Source organism: Mustela nivalis (genome assembly GCF_964662115.1).
Source record: "Mustela nivalis genome assembly, chromosome: 5".
Taxonomy (NCBI): Eukaryota; Metazoa; Chordata; class Mammalia; order Carnivora; family Mustelidae; genus Mustela; species Mustela nivalis.
This window is the reverse complement of record NC_139024.1, coordinates 148,032,618-148,052,039: the sequence shown is the minus strand read 5'-3', so window position 1 is coordinate 148,052,039 and position 19,422 is coordinate 148,032,618. Positions and strand designations below refer to the sequence as shown.

Genomic DNA, 19,422 nt, shown 5'->3' with positions numbered 1-19,422 from the left:
GCTCCCTGCTGAGCAGAGAGCCCAATGTGGGACTCGATCCCAGGACTCTGGGATCATGACCCGAGCCGAAGGCAGAGGCTTTAACCCACTGAGCCACCCAGGTGCCCTTCTCCAAATTTTCTAAATTTTTTTCCTAACACTTAAGGAATCCAATGCATTGTATCAACATGTTTAAACCAAATCTTTCGACTTGGTAAGCCAGAACTGCTTCATGGTTAACGAACTTTGGGTCTACACAATTGTGAAGGACACTTGGTTGCTCTAAGATCGCTCCAAAAAATTATCCTTATTCTAGAATGCACTGTGACACTAAGCATTGTCCCCTCACTCATGTTATGTAAGCCATATTCTTATTTAACTTCCACGCATGTGTTTATGCCTTGGGTCTCCGAGTAGGTCTTGAAGATGAGGCCCATGGGTACCTACATAAATGGTACAGAAGCTCAGTGACTACTGCTTAATAATGAATGATTTAAATTACTGGATAGTGGGTTGGTGTAGTGCAGAGATCATGAGCTTTAGACCTTTAGACAGGCCTGAGATAGAACCCAACTCTATCCTTTCCTAGATGCATGGCCATAAGCAAGTTATCCAATCTTTTTCCTTCTTAAATGGTTCTCCTACTGACCAAGGAATGTTTGTCAGTCACTACTCAAAGAGCCCTCACCTAGTAGGCTCTCAACGAATGCTAGTTCTTGTTTCCCTTCTTTACACTGCCTAGCTCACTAATATGGAAAATGAAAATAAGTCAGGAAGTAAGATTGATTTCTAGCAACTACAAAATTTAGCTAAGAATCAGATTTTGTTCATTCATCAACCCTATCTAGCCAACATCAATCTAGACTGAGCTCTTATTAGGAACACTCAATCCATGCATGGTCTTTGATTGACACCTGTTCCCAACTCCCCATGGATTCCCAGGCACCCTGGACCCTTGACCACAGGGTGCTCTGCAGCCAAGGGCTCAGGATCAGGGGGGTCACCTGGTGCCTGCATTTTCTCTTCATTCGTCTTTTGCAGCTCAGTGAAGTCCCTTTCACGCAAAACCTTCATTCCAAGATTTTTTCCCATTACTGTCAAATATTCCTTTTCCTCTCTTTTGATGATAACAGTAACACACACATGATGTAAAAAGTTCAAAAGATTTGAATGTTTAGGAAGTAAAAGTTTTCATTAAGTCCAGACCCCCTCAGCCCAATGACCATCGTCAGCAATTCAATGAATATCCTTTCAGACTTTATTTTTAATAAGACAAATCTTTCTTAAAGTGTACATACCACTTCTTTTATCTCCCCTCAATTTCGGCTCAATTATCCTCAGAAAATTTACTTTTCTGCCTTTGAAAATACTAACCATTTTGCAGTTTATATTACTGTTTTCCTGCTTCATTTAACTAAAAGCACAGGGGAAGAATTTTTTTCTTTTTTCTAGCATTTTGCATTACATAAGTGCCGCTCAAAAAACATTTGGTTAAAGGTTTTTCTTTTTAATTTCTCATCTGTCACAGACTGATACTTTTGTAAAATAAAAGAGCCTTACTAGAAAAATAAAAAAGAAGAACCAGACAAAGTACAAGTCCTAGTTTTTTAAATTACCGGATTTAGCAGACTTAAAATTACTCTGTGGGATTGCTAGCAAAAGTGTTCAAATCTTACAATTTCTGTCCTTTCTCATGACAGACAGTTAGCAACGAGACTGTAGATCTCAGTGGTCTGAGTACTGCACATGGAAGAATGTTCTTTCATGTCTTTGAGCAGGAACTGAACCCCCTTTGCTTACAATAGGCCTATGGGCAAATGTCTTCCAAGTTTCTATGAACTAATTTAAAAGTGAACTCTGGGGTGAGAGTCCCCATTTCAAAGTTTGGGATGGTCATTATTTTGATACATTGAGACAATCCAGTCAGTTTTTTACTTTTCATCCAGATGTTTAAAAATTATAAAAAGACAGCTAAAGACTCTTGGAACCTGGGAGAGTTGATTATTGGGAATTATATGATGAAGTACCATACAAAAACTTAATGTCCCAACTGCCCCCTTAGGACTCTACAAAGTTACTTCTCACCCGATCGCTATCACTGCGAATGTTCATGATCAAAGGGGAAAGTAATATGCCAAAACCCAATCCAAACAGAGAACACAAACAACATTCTATTGGTTTTTAAAAAATCTGGGCTTTAGTTTAAAATACAGTAAAGTTCACAAAAAGATCTTGTCTCAGAGCTCATGGGATTTCTACTGGCAGTGACTACAAGTCACTACATTGATGGATTTTTGCATGTTCATAAATTCTCATTTAGACCTTACACCTGTCAGAATGGCTAAAATAAAAAAGACAAGAAACAACAAGTGTTGGTGAGGATGTGGAGAAAAGGGAGCCCTTGCACACTGCTGGTGGGAATGTAAATTGGGGTAGCCACTTGTGAAGAGAGTATGGAGGTTCTTCAAAAAATTAAAAATAAAAATACTATGTGCTCCAATAAATCTGTCACTGGGTATTTACCCAACGAAAACAAAAACACGAATTCAAAAAGATACACGCACCCCTATGTCTACTGCAGCATTTACAATAAATAGCTAAGATATGGAGGCAACCTCTGTCTACTGATAGATGAATGGACCAAGAAGGTACACACACATAGCAATATCACACAGCCATAAAAAGGGGTGAGATCTTGCCATTGGTGATGCGGTGGACCCAGAAGGCACTATGCTAAATGAAATAAGTCAGACTGAGAAAAATGAGTGCCATATGAGCTCACTCATATAGGGAACCCAAAAAGCAAAACAAATGAATAAACAAACAAAAACCAGAAGCAGACCTATAAAGCCGGAGAACAAACTGATGGTTGCCGGAAGGAAGGCCAGTGAGGGGATGGGCAAAATGGGTGAAGGGAAGTGGGAGATACCGGCTACCAGGTATGGAATGAGTTAAGTCACTGGAAGAAAAAGCACAGCACAGGGAGTATAGTCAATGGCATTCCAATGGATCAGGACAGATGGCAGGGGCGCTTGTGGTGAGCACAGCGTAACCAGCAGAGATGCTGAATCACTAGGCCGCACACCTAAAACTATGTAGCATGTGAGTCAACTATCCTCAAATAAATTACAGGAAATTCTCATTTAGCTTTTCTTAATGAGAATGAAGGGAATGAGGGAGGTACCAGATAAACTGTCAGGTCTTTGAGAAATTCAGGGTACAAGCGTGTGTGTGTGAGATAAACAAAAATCTATGGAGTCTATGTTTCTCCAAATTTCACATGATTCATGACTTTAAACTTGGCCTTGATCTCTTTTCAACTATTAGTCTGGGATATTATTTTATCTACACTTTCAGCCACGGTATGTTCGTCCATGCATTGGTTCAATAATTCATTAATGATTTGATTTGTTTATCAAACATTCATTTTCATTCATTCACTTAGCAAGCGCAGATGAGCCTGTGGGTACAGTGCTAGGTAGGAGCTGAGAGGGTCAGAGGGAAGCAGCGTACTTCTAGAACCTTGTCCTAAACCCCAGCACCAAATTATCAGTAAACCATACGACCTTTCCTGTATATTAACTGGTTTTAATAAAATTAACTAACCGAAAGTCAAATATCAATACTCCAATTGCCTTAGGAAAGTGTTTTTCTGGGGCGCCTGGCTGGCTTGGTCAGTAGAGCATGTGACTCTTGATTTTGGGGTTATGAGTTTGAGCCCCCTGTTGGGCATAGAGATCACTTAAAAATAAAATCTTAGAGGGGCGCCTGGGTGGCTCAGTGGGTTAAGCCTTTGCCTTTGGCTCGGGTGGTGATTTCAGGGTCCTGGGATCGAGCCCCGCATCCGGCTCTCTGCTCAGCGGGGAGTCTGCTTCCCCCCTCTCTCTGCCTGCCTCTCTGCCTACTTGTGATCTCTCTCTCTGTCAAATAAATAAATAAAATCTTCAAAAAAAAATAAGTAAACAAAAAAATAAAATAAAATCTTAGAAAAAAAGAAAAAGAAAAAGAGTTTTCTGAAAGGGAAAAGATTTCTATTGCAAACACATGAGTGATTAATGATTATTTTTTTGAAGGACAATGGAAATAGAATATTGTATTAGTTTCAGGTATACAGCATAGTGATTTGGTATCTATACACGAGGAAACGGTCACTGCAATAAATTAGTTAGCTGTATTCCCTAAGTTGTGCATCGTAATCCCATGTCTTATTTGTTTTCTTTTTTTTTTTTAAAGATTTTATTTATTTATTTGACAGAGAGAGATCACAAGTAGGCAGAGAGAGAGAGAGGAGGAAACAGGCTCCCTGCTGAGCAGACAGCCCGATGCGGGACTCGTTCCCAGGACTCTGAGATCATGACCTGAGCCGAAGGCAGCAGCTTAACCTACTGAGCCACCCAGGCGCCCCTCTTATTTATTTTCTAACTGGAAGTTTGTACCTCTTAATCCCCCCTTCACTCAGTTTGCTTACCTCCCCACGCCTGTCCTCGCTGGCAACCACCAGTTTGTTCTCAGCATTTGTCAGTCTGTTTCTCTTCTGCTTAGTTTGTTTTCCTTTTAAATTTCACATGTAAGTGAAATCCTATGGTATTTGTCCTTCCATCTGACTTCTTTAGCTTTCGCTTTTTTTTTTTAATGGCTGAGTATATATATGTATATGCACACACATACAATGGATTATTTTATATATATGCATCTCCTTTAATGGACAATAAATTATTAATTCATTGAGAACGTTCTTTTCTTTTACATCACTAAAAGATCTTACATTTGACACATTAAAAAGAATTGGGTTGTAATATGTTATAAAATGTATAAGCTCTCATGTTTTTTTAAACCCTCATATTTTGAGACTTATACTGGTAAACCACAACCTAACTATACTAATAAAATATACTAAATATACTAATAAAAATAATAGAAATACTACTACTAAAGGCAAGAAAGCACATTTTGTATTTGCCTTCCACACAACTGACAAAGCTGCAAACATTTCCTACAACCTGAGGGAGTCTTGGGCCTGACATCTGATATATTTGCCCGAGACTGTTTTTTTCTCTTACGTAGCTAATACAGCGTGACGAGGAATTCTTAGGCACGTAGTGGACATGCACGTGTGCGCATGCATGTGCTTTGTGGGGATGGAGCATGGATAGAAATAACAAGATAATCTAAATGAAATCAGGCCATTACTTCTAGACAAAGTATTAATTTTCAGATTCTGAAGCAGCCTCTGGGCGGACAATTAAGTTAAAACAAACAACAAATGTTTCAGCTATTGGCAGAGTTTTAGGAAGAAGGAAGGGCAGGGAAAGAGAAGGGTGATGACAAGGACATGAATTTTTGTGCCTCTAGGTACCATGATTCCATTCTGACATGGCAAGAATCCTCGGAGAGGGCGCTGCCCGGGAGAAAAAAGACCGGAGAGAAGTTGCTGGTTACCCTGGGGAACTCCTGACAAAGCGACCTGAGCTGCACACTCTTGCTAGGCTTTAACACAGGGTAGTGCCGTTCGTGTGAGACTCAGTCATCTACTTTGTCTCCAGGTAGGGGCCAAGAGCAGCCAGCTGCTGGGGGACAGGTCTGCCCACACCACCCCCCCAGCCTGTGCCCCAGCCCACCCACCAGCTACAGCAGGCCTGGGCAGGCTCAGAAGGTATCCCTGCTCTTTATGTGGTTCGTACTAGCAAACACAGAACAGACAGGGATAACCAGTGTAGCATTCCATGGTTCTCCTTCAAGAAAAAGAAGAAAAAAAAAATTCAGGCAAAAGTTTAGTGAAAGCAAATTTACTGTTTACTGTTCAGGAAGGAAAAAAGAAAGGCAGAGAAAAATCTTTATCTGCAAGATTCACGGCACCTAATTCATTGTTTCAGCAAAAACTTAGGGTGGCGTTTTATTTTTGGTAGATGGGGAGATCCCGGGGGTTAGCGATGCCTGGGGGCCCTTCAGGAGATTGTCTGGATTCTAAGACCAGTTTCTCACCAGCTGGTCCCCAAAGCCTTCAGTGCACCATGAAACGAGAATGTGCAAAGGGAAGAGACAGGGGTTTACGCTCCAAACAACAAGGTCCTTACATTGAAAAGGGGTCCCAGGGAGGTCCCACTAAGGCTAGCGACCTAGCAGGAGTGGGCTGTGCGTCAGAGCATGGGCTGGGTTGCAAAGTATGTGTCCAATGCTGAGAATAAAAATTCTTCACATTCTTGGGAAGAAATGAGGACAGAAACGGATCTATCTGTGACCTTCTGGAATGCTGCACATTTGATGCCCAACAGCACAGTGAGTGAGGACCAGGCCGAGACCGGGCTGGTGTGATGGGGCGGAAGCCAAGACCCTCGAGGGACACCACGCATCTGTCCTGCAGGCCACCATCTGCCCTGTCGCCTCACTCAGCACTGCTCTGAGGAGAAGCCTGAAGTACATGAGCAGTGGCGGTGTGCCGCCCCCTCCTAAGCCCTCGCCGGAGTCAGCTGTCTGACCACCCTTTCCTCGCACAGTGGGCACCGGGTAGGGGAAGTGGGAACCACTATGGAGTGCAGAGGCTGGGAGGAAGAGGGCAGTCAGTGCCACGTGCTTCTCACTAGGGCTCATTTCCCCCAAAGATGATGGGGGACACAGCAGCCGAGAGCCAAAGACGGGTGTCTCCCCACCCAAAGGATTGCAACTGGGGAGACCAGAACTCCACTCCGCACCAGATCAAGGCTCATCACTCAGCCTATCACTGATGTCACCTAACCTCTCCAGGGTGTGGAGGGAGGGAGGGAAGGAAGGAAGAAAGGTGAGAGGGAGTGAGAAGGGAAAAGGAAAGGGATATATATTAGAAGCGATAATTTTAATGCATCTCCTTCTCTAATAATTCTGATAATCGTAACTGGCTAAGCCAGTAAGAAAGAAAAGTCCCAACTCGAAGTCTGTATGATATCTGGGGGCAGAATTCTTGCCACAAGTCATTTTTTGGATCTCTGCCATTTGGAGAATGTGAAAGACCTACAGATCCTTCGGGCTTGGAATTGCCAAAGTACTCTATGTCTAGTTACTGTAAAAATAAATGTTTCAAATGAAGCAATTAGCAGGGAACTAGAAATTAGTGGGAGAAACGACTTGGCTGAAGGTAAGCAGGAGAGTAAAGGAGGTTTGCGTAGAATGGGGTGTTGGTGGAGTCCACCCCTAACCTCTGCTTCTGATGATTTTGGGGGTGACGGGAGTGAGGGCAGAAGGGTTCCTATATTGACCCAGGTTATAAAGCATTTAAAATGCAAAAAAATATGTATTTTTTAAAGTAGGCTCCATGCCCCACATGGGCTTGAATTCAGGACCCTGAGATCAAGACCTGAGCTTGAGATCAAGAGACAGATGTTTAGGGGCACCTGGGTGGCTCAGTGGGTTAGGCCTCTGCCTTCAGCTCAGGTCATGATCCCCGGGTCCTGGGATCGAGCCCCACATCAGGCTCTCTGCTCAGCAAGGAGCCTGCTTCTCCTTCCCTCCTCTCTGCTTGCCTCTCTGCCTACTTGTGATCTCTGTATGTCAAATAAATAAATAAAACCTTTAAAAAATTTATTAAAAAAAAAAGAGACAGATGTTTAACCAACCGAGCAACCTGGGCAGCCCAAAAGATCACTTTTTTTTTTTTTTAAGATTATTATTTATTTATTTGACAGAGAGACATCACAAGTAGGCAGAGAGGCAGGCAGAGAGAGAGAGAGGAGGAAGCAGGCTCCCTGCTGAGCAGAGAGCCCGATGCGGGACTCAATCCCAGGACCCTGAGATCACGACCTGAGAGGCGCCCCAAAAGATCACTTTTTAAATGAGTATGAATTAAGGAAGAAAAGGATACAATTAGAAACATAACTATGCACACATTTTGTATTATTTAATCCAAAGACAGTTATTATTTTCAAAGAACAGGTCCAATAAAGGAGTAAGTGACAACCTGTACGACCAAGAAGGACAGACTCAGGGAGGCCTCAAGGTCTCTTCCAATGAAGGCGTCTGAGTGTCTTCTGTAGCATAGGAAAGCAGGATGACAGTTTGTCTTTTAGTGTTCTGTGTGTCCTTTTCCTGACATGTTTCCTTCTGTTTGTTTCAGATGTTGAGATGACTGAAGTACTTTCCCTGGCATGGCCCAAGATGCTTTTATATTTGTGATGATGTCCTGTGGCAAGCTCCGTCTGGAAACCAACCAGCCCCTCCCTCCTGCTCTAATGCCGACACAACAGGTGGTCACTCCCACCGGCTGCCAGAAAGGAAAGGCCACTGGGAGTGAGGTCATCCAGCCTCATTACTGAGGAGGGTAAGGGACGAGCTCAAGGTTACGCTGTAAAAAGGTGAGCCAGCTCTAAGACCCAGATACAGACTGCTAGTCCTCGTCAGGCTCTCTTTGAACACGTGACTCCACCAGCACAGCTTAAAATGAACACAAGGTTTTATAGATGACTCGCATCAATGACAAAGACTAGACACATCTAGAGCCGTGATGGTGACCCCAGAGTTCAGCTACCACAACTGGCTAAAAATGTGCATCCTTTATGATGGCAGAGAAGGCAAGGTCCTAACATTGTGCGGTGTGAGTTAATCACACGATGCTTAAATGTGTTATACTTCTTAATTGAATTTTATTGCCTTTTTGTTCAAATTATGGTTCTTTCATTTTTATGAAACGATGAATAAAAGAGTGTTTCTTTCTTATCCATTTTAATCAAGGGCAGAAAATAAATGTTCCAGACTTCTAGAGACATTTTAAAAATGTAAATTCCATAAAATCTCCAAAAAGGGTTTGCATTATGAGGATCTACATGGCTTGTAGCTGTTTCGTGACTGTCAAGTCATTTAGAACTAGCCCGAGGTTGGGTCCGTAGACCATGAATAACAACAGGACAGCTTTGTAAGAAAAATCACATTACTCCAGTTAAAGATAAATGACGTCTGACGAAGGGCTTGGTATTACGGATGACCCTTTCCTTTGACGCTGAAGACCCCATTTAATCTAACCCTCTATTATAAAATTATACCTTTTTCTTAAAAGGGGTGCAAGCTGCATCAGTGTCTCTGGATTGAAGAGCAGTTTAAATAAGCCCGTGGGTTTATGTTGCTTCCAAGAAGGCTTTACAAGACCTAATCTTCTCTAAACCTGTTATGCTCTCTGGTTCAGCAGAGCTTCCTAATTGTAGCTATTAGTTCCCCTTTTTTGTGGTCTGTTCTGTCAATAGAGTATTGAGTGATCAGTAAATTAAGCCCAACCAGCAGCCGACACATCGAAGCAGACGTTAAATCATAGCTCGGCTGCCCTTATTCATCATTAGTATCTGTGGGACAGCTTCTAAACACAGGGCTAGGATTTAGCGTGACGCACATTTGTGTCATTCTCAAATTTCCATACTGTACAATCAGGTATGTGAGGGTTTTTTCCTTTTTTTCTTTTCTAGGCAACAGGTGTGTTCTTGGAACAAAGTTCAACCCCCCACTTCTGGCTTATGTGAGAGGCAGCAGCTGCAAGCTCAATGTCAATGACACATGGTTCCATAAGAGAGAAAAAATAAACCATTTGCTCAGTGTATGAAAGTCATAGGCAGATGGACAACGGCTGCCTGGGCTCTCTTTGTGTTGTAGAATCGGAGGCTGAACTTTTGGATGATAAGCTTTGTTTCCCTTCCATCCTTCCTTCCTAACCTCCTTCCTTTTCTTTTCTCTCTTTTCTTCTTTTCTCTTCCTTTCCTCTCTCCCCCCCCCCTTTCTTTTCCTCCTCTCTCTCCCTCTCTTTTTTCTTTCCTTCTTTCTCTCCTTACCTTCCTTCTTTCACTTAAAAAAAACCCACTAGTGAAAAATAATTTTTTAAAGCATTTTGCATCCGTTATCGAGAACAGTCCCACTGAGTCCTACTGTGTTCAGGCTGATGAGTGGAGAGAAGAAAAAGCTTAATATGAATGAAGCGACACTTTATTTATAACTTGCTTTGTTCTGAAAGGAATCGAAAGGAACTGTTTACTATGGAATTTGGAGAGACTTACTTAGTATGCAAACTCTACATGTTTTCTAATGCAAAATTAAATATATCTATTAATAGGCCTCTTTATTCTTTAGTAAAACACTTCTCTACATGGTTCTGGGAGCTATTACTAATGAGAGTTATAATGCACTCTGTATCTCAGAAACACAATGTCAATGTGAATTAATAGTAATAATAATGAGGGGCACCTGGGTGGTGCAGTTGGTTAAGTGGCTGACTCTTGATTTTGGCTCAGGTCATGATCTCGGGGTCGTGGGACTGAACCCTGCGTTGGGCTCCACGCTCGGTGCAGTCAGCTTGGGGTCCGCCATTTCCCTCTGCCTCTGCCCCTCCCACTCATGCTCTTTCTTTTCAAATACCTAAATAAATAAGATCTTAAAAAAATAATAACAAATAAAATCTTAAAAAAATAGTGACAATAATGACCCAATTGTAATAGAGTTCAAGACAATAAAGGTCTGTCAGTCACTCGAGAATCTCTTTTAGTGTATTGGCAGCAATAGTCCATTTTATGTGTGGTTTTCAGGTACCGTCACTCCTCAGAACAGAAGCAGCTCAGCCACTATCTTACTGTGTACACCGTTTCTTACGAACAAACCCATTAAAGTTTGAGAGCAGGCCAGAGCAATTACTGAGCTCTATGACACATCTGAAGCAAACACGTCTTATTACTCAGACTTTTCTAGAACTCATGGACATCAGAGCTTCCCCTCTTTTGCCAATGGCATTTCAATAGGCATATTTAATAAAAACGGAGGTCATGAGGAGAATCTTCATTTTTCTCAGATGTGATGAACAAATGCATTGCAAATGTGATGAGAGAAGCACCTGTTAATTACAATTCTGGAAACTCTGGTATAACCCGAGTCACCAGATCGTGTGGAAGACTGGTGTTGGGTGTTGCAGGTAATGTCTAATTGGGGGACAAGTAAGAGAGAGTCCCTTTTTATGTTTTTCTTTTTTTTCCCTTTACCGCAAACCACAGCTTTATTCAAGAATCAGATTTTCTGTGAATCTACACTGAAAATGGTTTTGCCATTGCTGAGAAATCCACAGGCAGATGGATTTGGAATTTAATCCTCTGTGAGAAACAAAGGCAAATAAAAAAGAAGAACCTGGTGATAGATTTCTTTTAGGTTTCTAATTGGTTTGGCTATTACATTGGATTTTCACTCAATGCATGTAAATAATGACTGCTCTCAAGGATGATGCTAAACATTTTAAATGTAAAAAAGAAATGTCTAAAACTGGGAAGATGGCCGAGATATCATTATAGGTCTTTCCCAATCCAAAGATTTTTAAATTCTATGGCTTTGCTTTTCCTCAGGCTGCACTTTTTCACTGTAGTAAACACATATAATACAAAAGCTTCCATCTTAACCATTTTTAAACATACAGTTCAGTAGTGTTATGTATATTCATGCTGTTTCACAACAGATCTCCAGAACTTTTTCTGGAGTTTAGTTTTCACTGCAAAATGAAAACTCCGTCCCCATTAAACAAGTTCCCATTTCTCCTGTCCCCCAACCCCAAGGAGCTACCATTCTACTTTCTGCATTTATGAGTTTGACTAATCAGATAGCTCAAATAAATCATAGATACCTCATGGAAGTAGAACCATACAGCATTTGTCCTTCTGCGACTGGCTTATTTCACTGAGCATAACATCCTTGGTATATCCACATGATAGCACATGTCAGAATTTCCTTCCTTTTCAAAGCTGAATAATATTCCCTTGTACATACAGACCGCATTGTGTTTACTCTTCCTCCACCAACAGACATTCGGGTAGCTTCCACCTCTTGGCTATTGTGAACAATGCTGCTTTGAACTTGGGTGTACAAACACCTCTTCAAGATCTTGCTTTCAATTTCTCTGGGTCTATGCCCAGCAGTGGGATATTCCATCCTGGTTGCACCATTTTTCATTCCCGCCAGCAGTGCACCAGGGTCCCAGTTTCCCCATATCTTCACCCGCCTCTGTCATTTTGCGTTTTTTTAAATAGTAATCATAGTAGTCATCTTCTCCACAGACAACAAGAGAGGAAAGTACTCACCTGAGTCTCCACATCACCAGCAAGGATCCTACTCTTCTTTAAAAACTCCGCCACCATGTTGTTCATCAGCTTATCAAAGGCTTCCACCGAGGGTGCCACACCTTTGGAAGAAGCACATTTGTCAGTTCCCAAGAGTTTAAAGAAAAGCTAGTACTGCTTTGCCATAGGAACTATGGAAGCTTAATATCACTCATGCCGTTCTCATTCTTTTCACTAGGGCATTCATTCACTCAGTACTTAGGAAACGTTTCTCAACGGCTCCAGGCTCAAGAAAACAATGCTTTGCTATTTTTCATCCACTTGAGTAAGCACTTTCACTTACATACTAATTTATTTCTGCCTCAAACTCATGAGGTAGGTAGCATCACACTTTTACCCATAAAGAAGTGGAGATACAATCAGGGCACGTGACTTGACCAAAGCTATAGGTCAAACTGAGCGGCGAACCAAGAACTGACACAAGCCTTATTGATACGACCTTGTAAACTATTACCAAGATCGCCCACGACAATGAAAAGGCAGTAACACTCCGGGCAAATAAATGGGAAAAGAACACCAGTGTCACATGTTCCGTTCTGCCCTGTCCTCACTTTCTGGGGGGTAGGAAGTGGAGTTGGAGGCATGGAAAGGACTGCTGAGCTAACTCACATTAAGTTTTTTTTTTCTCCTTTTTTTTTTTTTTTTTTTAAGATTTTATTTATTTATTTGACAGACAGAGATCACAAGTAGGCAGAGAGGTAGGCAGAGAGAGAGGAGGAAGCAGGCTCCCTGCTGAACAGAGAGCCTAACGCGGGACTCGATCCCAGGACCCTGGGATCATGACCTGAGCCGAAGGCAGAGCCTTTAACCCACTGAGCCACCCAGGCGCCCCTCACATTAAGTTTTGATCTGACAACTTATTGTCAAAACCAAGTGACATCAGCCCAACCTGGCATGCTCTGTTTCTCTTCTCCCACCTTTAAACTGACAGAAAAACTGTGTCTTAGTCCCAGATTTCAGGACCCTAATATTGAGAAACTCAACCCCACAGACAATTAAAATTCCAACCAGGGGTGCCCAGGTGGCTCAGTCAGTTAAGCATCTGCCTTCAGCTCAGGGCACGATCCGGGGGTGCTGGAATGGAGCTCGGCATCAGCTCCCTGCTCAGTGGGCGGTCTGGTTCTCCCTCTCCCTCTGCCTCCCCACCCATGCTCTCTCTTTCTTTCAAGTAAGTAAGTAAATAAATAAATTAAGTAAAATCTTAAAAAAATATCCAAACTGGGGCGCCTGGGTGGCTCAGTGGTTAAGCCGCTGCCTTCGGCTCAGGTCATGATCTCAGGGTCCTGGGATCGAGCCCCGCATCGGGCTCTCTGCTCGGCAGGGAGCCTGCTTCCTCCTCTCTCTCTGCCTGCCTCTCTACCTACTTGTGATTTCTCTCTGTCAAATAAATAAATAAAATCTTTAAAAAAAAAAAAAAATATCCAAACCAAAACCTAAGATTCCCTTCTCATACTCTACTGAAGTATCCCTCCTGATAAACGTGTAGGATAAAGCTTCCTTGCTTTCCCAGAGGCCCAGAGGGTGATGAAAACAGGTTTTGACAGCGCTATCTAACAGCAGCGCACCTGCGATCTAACATCTAAGGAGGCTATTGAAGCTGAGTTACCTTAATGTTCACAATATAGTACGTTATCAACTACTGAACATAAAAGGGGAGATATGCCCAAAGATTCCTTATGGATCCATCTGGAAACAGATCAATCCATTTGTTGCTGGGGGAGACGCCTCAGAGGACTCTGTTACGTGTCTAAAGTGGGAGAGTTTTAGGAACACGACAAAGCACTCTACCTAGCAGAAGGAATGTCCTTTCATCACTCGGCTCTGCTCAGACCTCCTCTGGGCAGCCTTTAACGACCTGTCTTTCCCTACAACATGCACCTTGTGAGCACCTTAATCAAAGCATCTGTGGCCATGAATGGCAATGCACAGAGACTAAAGAGTCTGGAGGATTCTGACTGTATGTAATTCATCTTAAGATTTCCTCGCACGTAACACATAGGACTTGTCACTTGGCGGGCATGCAGAAATACTTCTTCAGCGGTTGAACCAAACTTACCTGATTGTCAGGGGGAAAAAAAAGAAAGAAAACACATCGTAAAACCCAACAGAGCCGCAGGCTCATGCGGAGGCAGTCCTCTGATCTGTGCACATTGCAGATGTGTAATGGATGGGATTTCATCTAAAAGTTTCTTTTTACCTTCAAATGTTTCCCTAAACTTTAGTTACAACATCACTGTTATAATGATGTTTATGTTTAAAGCAAGAGGTTGTCCTCAAGGATTTGTTAAAAACAGAGTTTAGGAGATCATCAAGGCTCACGAAATTAAGAAGAAATGAAACCAGTGCTGCTGAGGATGAGCGAACTTTAAAGGACGGGTATCTTCCAGGTATTTATTTCGCTACTTATCCTTCTTCCGAAATGACCCTACTCCATTTCAAACAGAATAATAAATTACTGGCTAAGTTGTTTTGAAACACCTAACTTTAATAAATGGTTTAGAATGATTTGCTGTATCAGAACGTACCTGTTTAAATACCTAAGTAATTTAATTACCTGCCTTCTGATTTTGTTGACCTATTAATTTCCCCCCAAAATTATTTCTTTAACAAAGAAAATACAAAGTGCAGCCCAGCACCTCTTTAAGTCATGTGAGGTTCAAACTACGGAGGGATTTCTTTCCCCCTTCATTCAACAACACTACATGGTCTCCTGAGAGTTGGAGTTTAACTTTATTTTCTGCATTCACAGGCTCTACATTTGTGGTCAGCACTTGTAAAGAAATGTCTTTTGATCACTTATGTCAAAGACATAAGAAAACCAAGTTACTGAAGGGAACATGAAAATATTTTCTTACAAAGGAGGTTGACTGGATCTCATATACCAACCATACCGTTAACAAAAAGAGGCTTAAAATGAAATCATAGATGTATCTCAGTTGATGTGGAAGAAACTTGCAGGCCCCTGGCAGCCTCCCTTTAAACAACACCCCCTTTCAACTCATTCAAAGCATTTTAATTTTCATTCTGTTTCAGGGGGGTGAGGAGGGGACCAGCCCCTACATTTGTGCTCACACAGTCATTTTTGTCCCAAGGCGTGCAACACAAGGCAAGGTTCCAAATATGCCTGAAATTCTAAAAGCACCAATGGGAACCTTGCCTGGTGAAAGCTTTTTTTTTTTTTTTTTTTTTTTTTTTTTAAGCCCCCATTCCCCAAGGCTTTTCCCAGCCCCCAAAGCCTGATAGGATTCAAAATGGGTCAGATAAGGAGGAAATGTACTTGACACAAGAATAGAGCTGCCAGATGAAATGCAGAACCCCCAGTTACATTTGAATTTCAAATAAACAATGAATACATTTTTAGGATAAGTGTGTAACCATGCAGTATATCCCATGCAATATTTGGAACACACTTATGCCAAAAAAAAAAAAAAAAAGTAGTTCATCTAAAATTCAAATGTAACTGGGTGTCCTGTATTTTAATTTTGCTAAGTCTATGACCTCAGACAAGAAGGAACTGAAAAAATGACTGTGGATAACTTAGAGAGTTTGCCATATATGGTGTCCTTAGAGTTAACTTCTTATGTTATGTAGTTAACTTTTTATGTTTGATCATATAATATTTTTAAATCTTTTTTTTTTTTCAAATGTGGCATTGGCACACAAGGTTAAAGGCACATTTGATTAGAAATAAGCACAAGTAAAATAATGCGATGTAATCATGTTACTTGAAACCAATGTTTGCCTTCACCTCAGACTCCTTTCCTTCCCAATTATAGTTCTTAAATTTAATGACTTGTTCTCTTTAAAATTAAAATTGACAGAATGATAATTCCTTCCCATTGACACTGTAATTGAGAACGTTAATTTCTCTTTGATAATTACTCAGATAATATATTTATAGTCACTATGGAATGCGGAACATTATAAACACTAAAACAAAAGAATAATGGTATTTGGCATATAGATCATGCTCTTAATAGGCACAGATAACTGGTTAATTCTTGTGGATTGTGGGTTGGAACATTCTGCCTTTCCCTTTTTCAGGGGTGGCTTGCATCTGGTTAATGTCATGGTCACATATAAGGGAAGGGGTACAGAAGCTGAAGGAAGTTGGCAAAAATATTTCTGGAGAACTAAGTGATGGGGACAACATTAAGCGACCCTCACGGAGACCAGTAATGACAACAGTTTGTGTCCCTACCTCCAATGACACCATTAATCTCCCCGCAGTCCCCAGGAGGCCGGTAAGACCCCGCAGACAGCAGCTCCAGTCGGCCGACCACCCGCTCCAGCCTCTCCATCAGTGCCTGCATCTCTGCCATTCTAGAAAAACACAGGCGCAAACGGGAGTCCGTGTGAATGTCAGGGAGGATTAGCAAGCCGACGCCAGTAAACTTAACAGCAGCAAGAAGGAAAATAAAAATTGCTCGGGATGGCTTTAATTACCTAGACAGTATTTCTACACAGCAGGAAAACAGGTGAAATTCCAAAAAACATAGAACTTGGAACAAAAAACCCCCGCCAAGTATACTGATCTTATATTCAATTTAATGAAAATATTCTTATTATTCATTCAATTCAATGGCATTTATAAGCCCCATATGTAATGCACAAGAAATTCACTCCCTATGCCATTAACAAGTGTCTGGTTGGATGCTTCCTGTGCTATGATACAATCTATGTCTAGCATATACTTAAAAGCCTGTGAACATGTATCTCACGGTTAATGTTGCCAACTTTTATCCTACTAAATGGTAGGAACATATTTTAACTACTTCCAGTGACTCTTTCTGTGCAAGTATAACTCTCCAGGGGATACTAAACCTACTGATAATTGTTTATTTACTCAATTAGCTTCAGTCAAACAGCCCAGTGCGGAACTCTGAGTTTATAAAATTACATCGTTTAGCAGGCAAATGGGTTTTTACCTCCAAGAGCTACCTGTTTTCTATATACCACTACCTTTAGCATTTCTGTTGCTGGATTATTTCAGATTACAATTATTTTGAAGGGTGGAGGTTTTAAATTAAAATATCAAGAATGTTTATTTCCTTGGACAAAATTTAGGTCCAGGGGCAGGGGGTGGTTTCTGGAGACAGGGAGCTTCAGTGACCCAGCAGTCTCAGTGGGGAGCACCTGGGTTTGACACTGAATAAGGGAACGGACACTGGATAAGAGTGGGGTTGGGTATCTATCCTTCCTACTTCCAAACACTCCTTCAAGAGCTACACTGAGTGTACACAGGTAGTACCTTGAAATTTTGTTTTAAAGATTTTATTTATTTATTTGACAGAGATCACAAGTAGAGAGGGAGGCAGGTGGTGGGGGAAGCAGGCTCCCTGCTGAGCAGAGAGCCCGATGCAGGGCTCAATGCCAGGACCCTGAGATCATGACCTGAGCCGAAATCAGAGGCTTAGCCCACTGAGCCACCCAGCTGCCCCAGTACCTTGAAATTTGTTGGCCCTATAACATAACGCTATGGAGGCGACCCCTGAGGAATGGAACCCAATTTTAATTTGGCCGGGCTCATGAGATCCAATGTTGAGGTACCACAGCTCCCACTGTACACCTTGTAACTATTTTTGGCAAAATCAGTTTCCTGCCCCAGAGAGAATAAACCATGCCTCATCTTAATCAGTGTCTGTCGTTCTCACTCTTGCAAACTTTCCAAGCATCATCTTGAGCCAAGGAGGACTGGCATGCTCCCATATCAGAGACAGTGCTGCCCCAGAGGGTGCCTAAATATTATCGCTCTAAGACGTGCAACATTTCTTATTTCTGCAAGGAACCAGGTAATGCATTTTTTTTTCTTTTTTGCATTTTGTATTTCACTAGTTTTGAGCTTAAACATAATGACTTGCCATGGCCATATTTAAAAACAAGGTTATATTCCTCAAAACACGTGGATAGCTCTGTTACTCTGCATCTAAATGTCAGACGGTCATCAGATACGGATGGGGGAGTTCACTGTCTATTTTGGAAGTCATCTCTAAAGCTGCCAGCAGCTATTCCTTCAAAATATGGGGCAGTATTCTCTGCACAGCTGAGATCAGCATCTAATCCCAAGGGGATTCAAAATTAGCAGTTTCTCATCTATTCTTTTCCTCTTAACGTCAGAACTTTTGATTCTATTGCAATTGAAGAAGAAAAAAAGGGGAGAAGAAATTTAATTGAGCCCTTTACGTAATCTTGCAAGGGAACTGGGTATCCTGTAGGTGGGTGAAGGCCATTTGAGAGATGATAAAAGCCCCTCAAATCTTTTAATAGTTGTCCATCTGTTCACAGTTATCTATGTTCCCTGTTACTCAACTTGCCAAATGTTACTGTCATAGACCTAGCCCATACTAGGGGGAAAAATTTGTTTGCTTTGTTTGCGAACCTCCCGATGCCCCAACAGAGAGGCACCAACCACCTCCAGAGGCTCCCAGCGCCGTCTCGGAGGGCCTGTTACATTTCACACTTAGGACGACTGTCCCCGACTGTGGCTTAATCAGCCTCCCTGACAAGACTCCAACTCACACTATCTAATAGCACTCCATATGTTGAGAGACAACAGGAGTTAGTCCACAAACCGCAGGGCTGGGCTGATTGGTATGGAATGCAGTCTAAAAGCAAATCAGATGTCACTTCGTGTAAAATCACCATGGACTGTGGAGTCTGGTCACAGCCTCTTAAGAGACCAAAACACAGCTCATGCACGGAAGCTGTAAAGATACCTCTAGATTTAAAATTTGAGAACCGTTTCTAAGAGAAACAGAAGAACGTATCAATGAAAGGACGCTCTAGGATGTCGGAAACATACACAATAGCATTTCCAGGGAGAAGGACGGGGCCCGAGATGGCTGTCCCCTCCTCTCCCAAGACACACGCACGTGCTTCTCCCCACATGCGCCCTCAGCTGCTATCCTGGCTCTCAAGAATGAAGAAAGAACAAGGCAGCAGATTCTCCACATTCTTCCCAGGCAGTTCCATTTGCCTTGGTTTTTCAAAGTAGATTGAGCCAAGTTTTCATGAAGAGGTGGGGGCCGGGAATTAAGAATTAGGCTGAGGAAAGGGACAGGGCAGGGGCTGGAGACAGTAAGGTCAGGGTAAGGAATGAGTCGAAGCCAGGCCCACGGACAGATGAGCTCGGACCAGGAAGCCAACGGAAGAGGCGGATACAAGAGAGCTGCACATAAGATGTTCTAAGAATCAGATGAGAAGCAGAGAGAAGCCAGACACACAGCTGGACAATCAAGAACTTAGGTCAAGGGCACCTGGAGGGTTCAGTTGGTTGTCTGACTTTGGGTTTCAGCTCAGGTCTTGATCTCAGGGCCATGAGGTCGAGCCCTGTGTTGCGATCCATTGG

At 42.1% G+C, this 19,422-nt stretch overlaps 1 protein-coding gene across 2 annotated transcripts in view; it reads right to left on the bottom strand.

The window, feature by feature from the left end:
• CAP2 (cyclase associated actin cytoskeleton regulatory protein 2) overlaps positions 1 to 19,422 on the bottom strand; it is a 139,748-nt gene that overhangs the window by 97,641 nt on the left and 22,685 nt on the right. For both annotated transcript variants that reach the window (XM_082731831.1, XM_082731830.1), the window contains exons 2-3: positions 16,276 to 16,397; positions 12,036 to 12,136 (exon numbers count right to left, since the gene is read on the bottom strand). In XM_082731831.1, coding sequence (XP_082587957.1) covers positions 12,036 to 12,136; positions 16,276 to 16,396 — 222 coding nt within the window. In that variant the 5' untranslated portion in view covers position 16,397. The remainder of the gene's footprint in view (positions 1 to 12,035; positions 12,137 to 16,275; positions 16,398 to 19,422) is intronic.